This window comes from Thamnophis sirtalis, unplaced genomic scaffold (assembly GCF_051295495.1).
Source record: "Thamnophis sirtalis isolate CommonGarterSnake01/CBP01778 unplaced genomic scaffold, rThaSir2_p1.2 scaffold_12, whole genome shotgun sequence".
Taxonomy (NCBI): Eukaryota; Metazoa; Chordata; class Lepidosauria; order Squamata; family Natricidae; genus Thamnophis; species Thamnophis sirtalis.
Window position 1 is genome coordinate 63,317,081 of NW_028261392.1, and position 13,662 is coordinate 63,330,742.

At 43.1% G+C, this 13,662-nt stretch overlaps 1 protein-coding gene across 1 annotated transcript in view; it reads left to right on the plus strand.

The window, feature by feature from the left end:
* The window catches only part of CUNH1orf21 (chromosome unknown C1orf21 homolog), a 137,745-nt gene that overhangs the window by 57,307 nt on the left and 66,776 nt on the right, over positions 1-13,662 (plus strand). The window contains exon 3 of the mRNA XM_087726160.1: positions 12,088-12,182. Within this exon, the coding sequence (XP_087582286.1) occupies positions 12,088-12,182 (95 nt within the window). The remainder of the gene's footprint in view (positions 1-12,087; positions 12,183-13,662) is intronic.

Genomic DNA, 13,662 nt, shown 5'->3' on the forward strand with positions numbered 1-13,662 from the left:
CCTAAATATAGGATGCTCAATATTTAGGGGGATTGTTTGCCAAAGGGTGCTATAATTGTGTAGCGCAGCTTCATTGCCTTTGGTAAAGTTTGTAAAATGCTTGGCTAAATATAGACAGCAAAAAAGCTAATGTTGTATCACATCCTTCATTATTTTGTACATGACTAATATGTCAGTGCGTGCAACCATGTGTGCTGCTTTCCATAAATAAGAATTAATGATGTAACACTAACGTTGAATTTATTTGGCACTAATAAAAACAGTGCAAGTGGCTACACGAAGCGTGTATTTCAATTTCAGATATCAAGCAAAATATTCCCATATGTTATTTCCAGTTGCGCAACATAAGTTGTTTGCTGTCTTGCTTTTCTTTGTGTAGAAGGGGAATTATTGATGCTTTAAAACCAAAGAAAGAAATTGTCATTAAAGATGCCAGTTGATCACAGAACCTCGGTGTATTTACTATCAGTGGATCAGCAAAGTATTATTCGTAAAACTAGTATTGGTATTAGTATTCATTAAACTTGTATGCCACCCTACTCCAGTGGTGGGTTTCAAAAATTGTTCGAACCTACTCTGTGGGTGTGGCCTCCTTTGTGGGAGTGGCTTGCTGCCCATGTGACCGGATGGGAGTGGCTTGCCACCCATGTGACCAGATATGAAGATGCTGACGACACTTGTCAGAACCACCTTAAATTCCCTCACACACAGCACTGGCATGCATAAGAATATGATGTAAACTTTGGTTTGCGATAAAACAACTTCAACACACGCAATGTTCTGATTGTACCACAAACGCAGTAGTCATCCTTACCTTTCACAGAGGCACTGAGTTTTATAAATAGGAGCATGATAGTGTAGAATAATCATATCCAAGGACCAGTGGTGGGTTTCAAAAAACTTTGGAAGCTCTTCTGTAGGTGTGGCCTGCTTTCCGGGTCCACTGGTGGAACCTCTTCTAACCGGTCCGGTAGATTTGACGAACCGGTTCTACCGAATAAGTGCGAACTGGTAGGAACCCACCTCTGCTCTACTCCCAGGGGGACTCAGGGCGGCGAACAAACACATGGGGAAGGGGCAATACAAAAACGAACAAGACAAACAGAATACAGAGACAGATTAAAAATACAACAAATGCAGCAATTCGAGTGGGGCCGGGAACTCATCAGCCCCAGGCCTGCCGGAACAGCCAGGTCTTGACGGCTATGCGGAAAGCCTGAAGGGTGGTGAGGGTCCGAATCTCCACGGGGAGATCGTTCCAGAGGGCCAGAGCAGCCACAGAGAAGGTCCTCCCCCGGGGGGGGGGGTTTGACAGTCGACATTGGCCAGCTGATGGTATTCGGAGGAGGCCTAATCTGTGGGATCTAATTGGTCGTAGGGAGGTAATTGGCAGGAGGCGGTCTCTCAAGTACCCAGGTCTGTTTTAAACCGTGACCCGTCAAAACCGCGCTCGACTAAACCGCGCCCGATTAAACCGTGTTGCTGATGTCATCAACAGGGTGACAACAGCCAGCGCGGAGAAAGAAGGGTGCTTTAAATAGTGCTTTGAAAGCAAGCCGATTCAACTTAAGGTAAGGGTTAGGTTTAGGGTTAGCTTTAGGGTTAGGTTTAGGGTTAGGTTTAGGATTAGGGTTAGGTTTAGGGTTAGGTTAAGGGTTAGGATTAGGGTTAGGTTTAGGGTTAGGTTTAGGATTAGGTTTAGGGGGTTTAGGTTTAGGGGTTAATTTTAGGTTTAGGGTTTACAGCGTGCTTCTGTCTCCGCGCTGTTGTCGCCCTTTTGATGACGTCAGCGACGCGGTTTAGTCGGACGCGGTTTAGTCGAGCACGGTTTTGTGGTGGAACCGTTTTAAACTGATTTTAAAAGATTTTTTTTTCTGTTGTGTAGTTCACAGGATCTCCACATTGTGAAACATCTCTGAAAGTTTGTCTGTATACATCCGGACCAGAAATATCTGATTGTTAAAAGTCTGAATTTGTGAAAACTGTGTTTCATTCAGATGCGCTTGATCTGATTTGTGAGGTGTGGTTTTTCATTATTTTTCGTTGGACGCATCTCTTAAGAATACCTCTTTGTGTTGGAGCTGCATCTCGTGTTGTTTAATTTATCAGTTTTTTTCCTGTACTTAGTAATTGATTCGGTAGTACTCGGTGATGTACTCATTTATCACTAAGACTGATATTAATGGATGTCATGCTACTTCATTATGTTGCTATGGTAGCATTGTATGGTGGATTTTTTTTTTTTTGTCTCCACGTGGAATTCTTTAGTTATTTGTGTATAAATAATTTTATTATGGGTAAATGTGGTTATTTCTCTAAAGGCTCATTGTTACTTATTTACATTTATTTTATCTTCGTGTCATGTTGCGTTTCAATTTTAATTTTTTAAAAAATCGTTTCATTAAAAAAGTGAAGATGGCTTTGAATTGAAAATGCAGGTAGCGGTATTTTTTCCCTAATTATTTTTATTATTTTTTGTTTGTTTGTTTGTTTCAAAAGTTTTATTTCTTTTAAGGCAAACATTTCATCATTCCTCAATCAGTAAGACATCGAAGTACAATTTCTTGTATATCAAAATAATTCTAGTTTACCACCAAATTCTTGTCTAGCCTAATATATACCCCTCCCCCCTCCCCCCAACCCCCCTCCTCCTCCCCCCCCCCGACTTCCCAGAACCCGTACACGGTATGGATTTCTAACAAACACAGTCTAAAATCTATTGAGAAAAAAAAAAGAAAAAAAAATTAATAACATTCTACATTGACCTTAGCTTCTTCTTGCTGAACCAACTTTAAACAATTTAAATCATTTCTGATCTTAAGCATAGGCTAACTGGAATTTCTTGGTCCCATATTTATTTTGTATATAGTCAATCCATTTTTTTCCAGTCTCGTTTATATCTATTTTATATATAAGATATGCCGATATTTTTGCCATCTCGGCTAAGTTTGTAACTTTCAATGTCCATTCTTGAGTTGTAGGCAAGTCTTCCTTCTTCCAGTATTGCGCCACCAACAGTCTTGCTGCCGTTATTAGATGCAAAATCAAGTTAGTCTCTACCACTGTAAAGTCAGTACATATACCTAGTAAGAATAGCTGAGGAGTAAACTTTATCCTTCTTTTAAAAATATTTTGCATAATCCGCAGGTGGCGGTATTGAAGACATAGTTTGCCATAACCTCTTTCCCAGATTGATTTTCCAAGCACTCAGTTTAGCTAAAAGCCCTTAAATTCCCAGTTGATCTCCTACCTAAGAATTAACTGTGACCTGACCCTGGTAAGCATTTGATCAGGCAAATTCTGCATTTTTTTTTTTACTTTACAGATTTAGAGAAATATATGTATGCCAATCTTTCTCAGATTGCAGTTCTTTAAATATGTTCTACATATATGTTCTGACCCCCCTCGTCCCACACCAACACACACTCCAAGCCAAAGATAAGTTACGGCATTTAATTAACAGACAGACAGGTCCTTGGCAGCAAACCGGCACAGACAAGCTTGGGCAGCAATCCAGCACAGATAAGGCTTGGCAGCAATCCAGCCTGCCAAGCTCACAATAATAACATTATTGTGCCTCCTGGTGGCCAACCAGCCTCTCTGCGCCCTGCTCGGAGTCGGAACCCTGTCCAGGGTCCTCCACATCCTTCAGAGCCGATATCGTCATGTTTATTCATACCTCCCTCCTACCAGACATCTAGAAACCAGCCCTAGTCAACAAATGAACCCACCCACCACCCAGGTCATTACAACACAAAAGAACAACGGACACACAGCCAGCACCTCAGCCACACAGTATGATACGAAACAGCCGACCAATCTACAAACATCAACTCCATCTACCAATCAGGATGCAACTACACAGCCAATCAACCCACTTACAGCAACAAAGCCAGCACTCCACACACACACACACACACCAAGATTTATAGAAAGACGACAGCTCCGACCACGCCTTACTCGCACAAGCAAGAAACCGAAAACACCAGCCTGAAGATGGCGAGTGGGACCTTGCAAAAACGTTGCCAAGACAATCTCAATCTTACACGGGAAAAGACCCGAATACAACAAGACCAAAAAGAACACAGAGGACTCCAAAGCCCACATGGTTACTGATTGTATTCTGAAGTTACATACGGGTCATACAGAAGCAGAATAAATTATAGCTTCATCAAAAGAAGGCAGAATCTGATAATAACATGAGTTGGCCTCATTATGGGTTGGCCTCTGCATTCTGTTCTTATAATGAGGCTCCAAGTCCATCCATTCTATTGAGATTACACCTTCTGACATAAATAATGTCCTTTATTGTACCAATGTATTGACTCCCTTCACACACCACAGAAAAAAGCAACAACCTGATTGTTGTTATCAGGACTGTTAAGCGATTTCAGTTTTATGGTTCTGTTTATCGTGCACTTTAGAATCATGTATGAAAAGGATAAAATATTATTTGTACTCGTCGCTTTCTCTAATCAGTCAAACATATGCTGATTTGTTTTTTGATATTCTTTGGCTTTCTCACTTACTTACCCAACCTGCATCAGCAATATGGTAAATTCTTGGCCTTTTCTAAAAACCAGTTGAACCTCTTTTTCTAGATAGAATTCTAATCTGCACTGGATGAACCTGAACGTGATTTTGCTAGCACTGCAAATGAAATTAAGGAGTGCAATCCAGATTCCCAGGAGGCAGGGAGTGCATTCCAGAGGAACCAAAAACGCAGTGAAGCTTAGAACATTTGAGTGGGAAGAACGGAGTCAGAAAAAGCTCCTCCCTAGGAATTCTCAGAGTATATATTAAATGGTGTAAATCATTTTCTTTAGTTCAGTTCTCTCCATGGGTGGGATCCTACCACTTTAATAACCGGTTCTCTGAGCCCTTGCTTGCTAGTGGAAGTGAACCAGTTTGCTCCCAGCTGATCTTCAGAGCTATCGGTTTCCCTAAACCTCTGGTTCTCTCTCCCTCCCTCTCTCTCTCTCTCTCTCTCTCCCTCTCTCTCTCTCCCTCCCTCCCTCCCTCTCTCCCCCCCTCCCTTCCTGTAATGTAGTGTAGTATGTAGAGTGACCTCCTTCAATTTGGTACCATACCTTGGTTAAAAACTTTACTGATATTTTGTTCCTGTTACTTGCGGTATTTACGTAGGTATTATAGCAGTTAGCAATAGCAGTTAGACTTATATACCGCTTCATAGGGCTTTCAGCCCTCTCTAAGCGGTTTACAGAGTCAGCATATCGCCCCCACAGTCTGGGTCCTCATTTCACCCACCTCGGAAGGATGGAAGGCTGAGTCAACCCTTGAGCCGGTGAGATTAGAACCGCCGAACTGCAGATAACAGTCAGCTGAAGTGGCCTGCAGTACTGCACCCTAACCACTGCGCCACCTCGGCTCTATCAGTTCCTATCGTCTTCCAATTTGTAATGACCAGTGTGCTCATCTTACTTCATTGTCCAATACAAGAGGTTTTTTTTAAAAGCATGGAGTATTTTTTAAGGTCTTATGAGCATCAATATCCCTGCTACATAAGGATTTTAGTATACTCCACCATCTTTCATTGATCTTTGGATCAGTTATTGAATCAGACATTATCTGTCCTTTGGCATCCTTTAGCAAATCAATTCCAGGTTGTAATCTACTTCTGCATTCAGAGATCCTTTGGAAGATCCTCCCTGTTTTTCCATGTCTATTTCATTGTCTTTACTGATGGCATTGTAATACTTCTTCTTCCATCACTGTAATGGCGAACCTATGGCACACGTGCCACAGGTGGCACACATAGATATATTTGCCAGCATATCGGCTGATTTTCAGCCTTCCAGAGGGCCAAAGAAGCCCATTTTTGCCCTCCCCAGGCTTCAAGAAAGCCTCTGGAGCTTGGGGAGGGCAAAAAACAGGCCCAACTGAATCCATTGGGCCTGTTTTCCTCCCTCCCCAAGCTCCGGAGGCTTACCTGAAGACTAGGAAGGGTGAACCTCCTAGGAAAGGAGCCGAGGTGGCGCAGTGGTTAAATGCAGCACTGCAGGCTACTTCAGCTGATTGCAGTTCAGCAATTCGGCTGTTCAAATCCCACTAGGCTCAAGGTTGACTCAGCCTTCCATCCTTCCGAGGTGGGTAAAATGAGGACCCGGATTGTTGTTGGGGGCAATATGCTGACTCTGTAAACCGCTGAGAGAGGACTGAAAGCCCTATGAAGCGGTATATAAGTCTAACTATTGCTATTAAAAAAAACTCCCTCCTGTGTGTGGGGTCTTTTGAAGATCGAGGGTCTGTTGCTGGCCTCCTAGAAGATTTATTAATACTTAACAGGGTCATGTGTGCATGCATGGGGGGGTGTCATGTGCTCATGTGCAGATGGGTGGGCATCCATACGCATGTGATAGCACACACAGACAATTTTGGCACCTTAAGGAAAAGATTAGCCATCACTGTTCTATCAGATCTCTGAAATACTTTGTTGAAATTCTTTCCTGACATTTTTGGAGTTGGCCTCCGTTAGCTTTATAGCAATAGCAATAGCAGTTAGACTTATATACCGCTTCATAGGGCTTTCAGCCCTCTCTAAGCGGTTTACAGAGTCAGCATATCGCCCCCACAGTCTGGGTCCTCATTTTACCCACCTCGGAAGGATGGAAGGCTGAGTCACCCCTGAGCCGGTGAGATTTGAACCGCCGAACTGCAGAACTGCAGTCAGCTGAAGTAGCCTGCAGTGCTGCATTTAACCACTGCGCCACCTCGGCTCTCTTATCTTTATCTTTAAGTTCATTCCAGAGTTCCTCTGGGTCCTTCGTCAATAAGGTTCAAGAGTTCAGGGCGATTCCCAGTGTACTCACTGAAAACGGTGGGTCAAGATCGTATCTGCTAAATTGTTCTTTTTTTTTTAACTTCATTTCCTTAATTTGGAAATTGTACATAAATAGTTACGAACTGTTCTGCAGTCAGCATCAGGCCACGTATTTGATGCTCTTACTTCCTTTTACCAGTAGTAAAATAGGCATTGTTTTGTTTGCTTGGAGACGGTGTGAGTAATAAGAAATGATTGGAGTACAAAAAATGAATAAGTCATTCTCCTGTTTCATTTTTATTTCCAAAGTCAAATACTCTCACTATGTTTTCATCTTTATTGTTTCCAACTTTGGCCTTCTAGTAACCAACACAAGGGCCATATCTTCCTGGCGTCTTCTATTCACATGTCTACTCTTTCTCTTTATGATTGAAGCATAAACTCATATAATCATAATAAGGATTCTCCATCAAATCTGACTGATATTATTCAAGAACTGGGTCGGTCACCAAGACAAGAGGTTTAGTCTTCCAAGCGTTAGGACTCAAAAATTACCAATTACCTCCACTAGACCGATTAGATCCCACAGATTAGGCCTCCTCTGAATTCCATCCGCCGGCCAGTGTCGACTGGCAACTACCCGGAGGAGAGCCTTCTCTGTGGCCGCTCCGACCCTCTGGAACGGACTCCCCGTGGAGATTCGAACCCTCACCACCCTCCAGGCCTTCCGCAAAGACCTTAAAACCTGGCTGTTCCGACAGGCCTGGGGCTAAAGAGCTGTTGCCCCTGTCTCAAATGGTATGACTGTTGTGTGTTTTAAATTATGCATTGTTATGCTTTGTTTTTTTTAATTTTTTGTCTGTATCCCCCTTCCCTGGTTTGAGTTGTGAGCCGCCCTGAGTCCCCTTCGGGGGAAAAGGGCAGCATATAAATATAATAAACAAACAAACCAAAAACTAAACTTCTGGTCCTGGTGATTGATCCAGATTGGATCGTGCAACATTATCCTGGGTCCCGTATACTTTCCTTCATTTGGGATATTATTCAGTCATTATTGTGTTGTAGCTAAGCGCTGTTTTTGTATACGCTCTCTAACTGTAAAATAGCACCATTCCTTCTTTGTTTTTAAAGTCCTGAGAAATAAAATATGGAACTATAAGGGAATTTCTATTTGTATAATTGGGGAAGAGAGATATGAAAAAACAGAAATGCAAGTTATTGAGCAAAGTTGTATCAACGTTAAAAATGGATTTAAAAAAAGCCATAGTGATAATCAGTGAAAAGCCACAGTGAGTGTTATGACTTTAAACAATGATTCTTAACCTTAGCCATTTTAAGATGTATGGACTTCAATTCTCAGAATCCCCCAGCCAGCATATTAAAGTTACTAAATGTGAAAAACATGGCTTTAAAGTAACAACACCAATTAAAGTTGCCATTATGTTTTTTTTTGTCTCTGCTCCTATGGGTCAGTTGACCAAATGTTTTCAAAAAGGTAGAAATTATTTGATACCACTAGCAAAATTATGTTAACTTTGGATTTGTAGAACTATTATAAAGTCTGTTCCTAAATCCCTCGATAATCAAATTTCAAACCATCTTTAAAATATTGTAAAACAAAATCAGTTAAATGTAGAACCAAATGCCGACATGATTGTGGTTAAAAGATGGAGAATTCCAGTCCTCTGAGTAAATATGCATGCGTATCTCGATTCCTATGATACTGCATGAAAATACAGACTTCCTACACTCCTTAGAATCTATTCTAAGGTTCATACAATTTATAGGATGCTCTCTCTGCAAGGTTGTTCTTGGCTCTGCAGAACATTACATAGTAACCAGTAGTGGGTTGCCAATTTTTTTACTACTGGTTCGGGTGCGCTCACGTAATCTTTCTGTGCATGCGCAGAAGTGTCTGGGTGGATGGGTGGAGCGTTCCACCACCGCTACTACCAGTTCCCTTGATCCAGGCCGGACCAGGAGCAACCCACCTCTGATAGTAACCTGTTGTGGCCCGGTAGGAGCCGTTGGAGCTGCCACCAGACTCCAACAGCTAGGGGCCCTATGAGTCGGCCCTGGAGGATGTGGAGGACCCTGGACAGGGTTCTGACTCCGAGCAGGGCGCAGAGAGACTGGTTGGCCACCAGGGGGCGCCTGAGCCTTGGATCAGTGGGGAGGAGACAAACGAGAGTGAGCCAGAAACCAATAGTGAGTTGTTCCGGGATGCACGCTGTCGAAGGGCTACTCGGCGTCAAGAACAACTACGTAATTACAGGAGGTAATTACGCTCAGCTGATGGTCATTAAGCTCCTCTCCAGACTATAAAAGAGACTGCTTGTTCCACGCCCTTCTTGCAGAAGTCAATGCTTGGACTAAAGAGGAACGAACTTGGCAGGCTGGATTGCTGCCAGAGTTAGTCTGAATTGCTGCCAAGGTTTGTCGGCCTTGCTGCCAAGGTCCTTATCTGTTTGTTTATTTGGCTTTCAGCCACCGAGAGTCTGGTCTTGTTATTAAAGGACATTCCATTTTACACTTGTCTCAGCTGGACAGAGGAAGGGGTCAGAACAGTAACCCTATGGTTTCAATGACAAGCTGTATGATGACTTTGCTTAACCTAGTTTGACTGTATCCCAGCTGTCATTCTGGTAACAATTCTTAGTTTGTGTTATCAGAATTACTTCCAAATGCTTGGGAGAAATAAATTTAGTGTGTTCTCGTATATTCCTATAGGGATTCCATTTTCATTAGTACGAACGTCACGGGGAAATATTTGTGAAATTGAATTATTGCAAGTTACCAGTTGTGAATGTTGACATTTGAATTAAAATAATACTTTTCAGCCTCATGGAAATCCAGTTCTTGAATTCAAAGTGCATTGGGTCAATTCCAGGACAGATATATTTATACTTGCCGTGATTCATATTATACTGTTGTAGGTCATAATTAGTCATATTTCTCTTTTAACGTTGACAGTTAAGTTACCTAGGAGACACTTCTGTTTTCTCAGCAAGGAACTAAGACTTTTCCAATTACCTCTGGCGGTAATTTTTCATTTTGACAACATAGATTTTAGTCGTACTTTTCTTAGTGGGGTAGAAACAAATCTTCCTAAAATAACAGAGATCCCTTGAACTTGTGAAATGCCATTTTTTAAAAAAATATTCTGAGATGACAGAAGAAGACAGAACTAATGTTTGTTGGTATGCTGACCACGAATTCTAGGACTGTGGTGTTCTCTGAGTTTGCTTGTTTTCTTGTAGATGTTTCATTACCTTAACTAGGTAAGAGCCGAGGTGGCGCAGTGGTTAAATGCAGCACTGCAGGCTACTTCAGCTGACTGCAGTTCGGCTGTTCAAATCTCACTGGCTCAGGGTTGACTCAGCCTTCCATCCTTCCGAGGTGGGTAAAATGAGGACCCGGATTGTTGTTGGGGGCGATATGCTGACTCTGTAAACTGCTTAGAGAGGGCTGAAAGCCCTATGAAGCGGTATATAAGTCTAACTGCTATTGCTACTGCTAACATCATCAGGGCTAGTGATGCCTAATCATGCTAGCACTGATGATGTTACTAGTTAGGGTAATGAAATGTCTGCAAGAAAACAAGCAAACTCAGAGAGCACCAAGGACCCTGCATTCCAACCCTGAGCTAAAAATATTCTCCTTCATTTGAGAACCAGATATATCACCAAATTTGGAGGGCACTATATTGAGGAAGGCTGTTTTACAGAGATGCAACAATCTATGATGAGGAAATAAAAATTGGCAATCTTTAGTAGAGCCGAGGTGGCGCAGTGGTTAGAGTGCAGTACTGCAGGCTACTTCAGCTGACTGCTAGTTCGGCAGTTCAAACCTCACCGGCTCAAGGTTGACTCAGCCTTCCATCCTTCCGAGGTGGGTAAAATGAGGACCCGGATTGTTGTTGGGGGCAAGATGCTCACTCTGTAAACCGCTTAGAGAGGGCTGAAAGCCCCATGAAGCGGTATATAAGTCGAACTGCTATTGCTAACTGCTATTGCTAAAGTTTAAAAGCATCATTCTTAATATTTCAGAGGGGCACTATTTCCTATTCTTCCTTTGTGATGACTGTTCATGATTCTGTTTCCTTTTCTTTTAACTCATTACCACTCCCTGTACCCCAGCATACAGTATCAGGGAGGTGCACTTTGCTCAATTCTCTGGTGTGCTTCTCAATTGCATATGCTAGGTATGTATGCTCAGAGTGGTATTAAAGGTACACATTTGACCATTCAATTATATTTTGAATGGTCCTTGGGGTCATTGATCAAAATACTCTTAACATATTTATATACTTCAAGTTCTTTTTAAAAAAAAATGTTCATTCTATCTTCTTATATATCTAGAAATTGCTATTTCTAATACTCAAAGGATAGTACTGTACAATACTATTGTTAAGCTGCTAAATGACATTATGAAAAATGCATAGCTTGTTCTCTGTAAATCATTATATATGGTTTACAGATGAATGTATGGTTATACCAGGGGTGGGTTCTTGCCAGTTCTAACCTCTTCTATAGAAGAGGTTCCACAAATCTACAGTGCCATTTAGAACCGGTTCCAGCTCCCTCTCCCCGCCCGTCCGCACATCATCAAGATGAAGAGCGAGAGGAGGAATTCTGGGAGTTAAAGTCCACAAGTCTTAAAGCTGTCAAGTTTGAACACCCCTGGGTTTTTTTTTTCCAAAAGGGTTAGGAATGCGAGGGTCTTGTAACTTGACAGCTTTAAGACTTGCGTGCTTCAATGCCAGAGTTCCTGAGCCAACATGACTGGAGGAGGAATTCTGGAAGTTGAAGTCCACAAGTCTTAAAGCTGTCAAGTTTGAACACCCCTGGGGTTTTTTTCTCTAAAGGGTTAGGGGTGCAAGGGTCTTGTAACTTGACAGCTTTAAGATTTGTGTGCTTCAAATGCCAGAGTTTCTGAGCCAACATTTTGGTTGCTAAGCAAGAGCGTTGTTAAGTGAGTTTCATCACATTTTACAAGTTGGCCACACCCACCCAGTCACATGGCCGGCAAGCCACTCCCACAAAGCAGGCCACACCTACAGAAGAGGTTCTAAAAAATTTTGAAACCCACCACTGGGTTATACTATGACACAAGTTTGACACCCCTGGCTTATAGCAAATGAAACAAATATATACACACACCTATCCCCGTTTTAGCGAAGGGGGAAAAGCCGCGATACATCACATGACGACAAGACACCGCGAGTTTGACACCCCTGCTGTAAGCCCTATAGTTTCTATTACTACTTTTGTGTGTGACTTTTTTCTTCTCCTTTAAATTTCCAGATGAGTATAGGATCAAACCTGTGGAGGAAGTCAAATACATGAAAAATGGGGGAGAAGATGATCAGAAAGTAGCTGCGAGAAACCAAGAAAACTTGGTATGTGTTGAACATTATTATTATCTAACAAGTTGGGCGCGATTCTATGTCTGCCATGAAAGGTGAAGTATGTAGAACACTTAAAGCTCTGAAGAAGAACTTTCTTGAAAATGCCAGGAGTATTTATAGCTTAGAGGCATAGTGTGAAATGCTCCCTTCACTGCTTGTCTTTATGAATTATCCCATTTTTAATACTGTGAAGGGCGCTCCAATACAGCAGGCATTTATATCCAATCCTTTGCAAGAGGCAATACTGCTTGGCTCATGATAAATGTGTTTTGCATGCAAAGGAGCTGTTACCAACACAGAATTTACTACCTGTTGAAGAAGGAAGCTACCTGTTCTTAAGATGATGTCTATCATTATTTACTCTCTGGGATCCCACCCTGAATTTGGACATATAAATCTACATAATGTAATCATAACAGAATTCACAAGAATATTTTTAGCAATATGTTATAATGTATACTCTCGTTTCTAGCTTTATAATTTTGTAGGATTCTTGTTTTATCCTGAGTTGCATATTGCCAGGGTCTGTGCGCCCTGCAGTTCGGTGGGTAAGGAGGAATTAAACTTTGTAGTAAAGTAAAAGTTAAAACACTATTCTTTATAGCAGGGTTCTCAAACTCAAGGCCCGGGGGCTGAAACTGGCCCACAGAGTGCTTAGATCTGGCCTACGGGGCCACCCTGGAAACAGCGAAGAACCCGCCCAGGGTGCCTCTGCCAGTGAAAATGGAGCTCAGGAAGGCTGCACAAGGCCCACCTGGGCTCTGTTTTGGGGCGCAATGGCCTCCTGCAGCCCTCTGCCAGCGAAAATGGAGGCCACGTGCTCTGTTTTTGCTGGCAGAAGGCTGCAGGAGGCCATCACGGTCAAAAACGGGGCCTCAACAAGTGACATCGAGTTGGCCATACCCATTTTGGCCACGCCCTAACCACCACCGCCAAGTCCCTGAGATCAAACACAATCCTGATGCGGCCCTCAATGAAATCGAGTTTGACACCCCTGCTTTATAGCCTCAGAAATTTGCTTGAGAGTATATAGCCCAGCGCTGCTCCTGTGGCCAACGGGAAAACACCCCCCCCACTGGTCCGATCTCTCTCCCCCCCCCCCTACTTCGGGAACCTGTTTCCCCACCGCACACCCTTTCTGCGCTGGTGGAAGGTACTGGACATCAGGGGCATTGCACTTGCAACCACTTGCTGGCCACCAGGGAGACCGCTGGTGTTGCCAGGTGCCTCCCGGCGCAGTTGAGCCGTGCTTGGCTCAGCGGGGGTGGTGGTCATGAGGCTTCAGGCCAGGACCGCGCGAGCACCCCCCCCCAAGAGTAGCGCTTGCCTCTGTTGCCTCTGAAGGCGGTGGGGAGCGGCAGGTGCTGTGGGTGCAAGTGAAAGGCGCTGGAAGCCTCCGGAGGGCCTGGGGGGGTCATTTTCACCCTCCCCAGGCTCCTAGAAATCCTCTGGAGCCCGGAGAGGGCAAAAA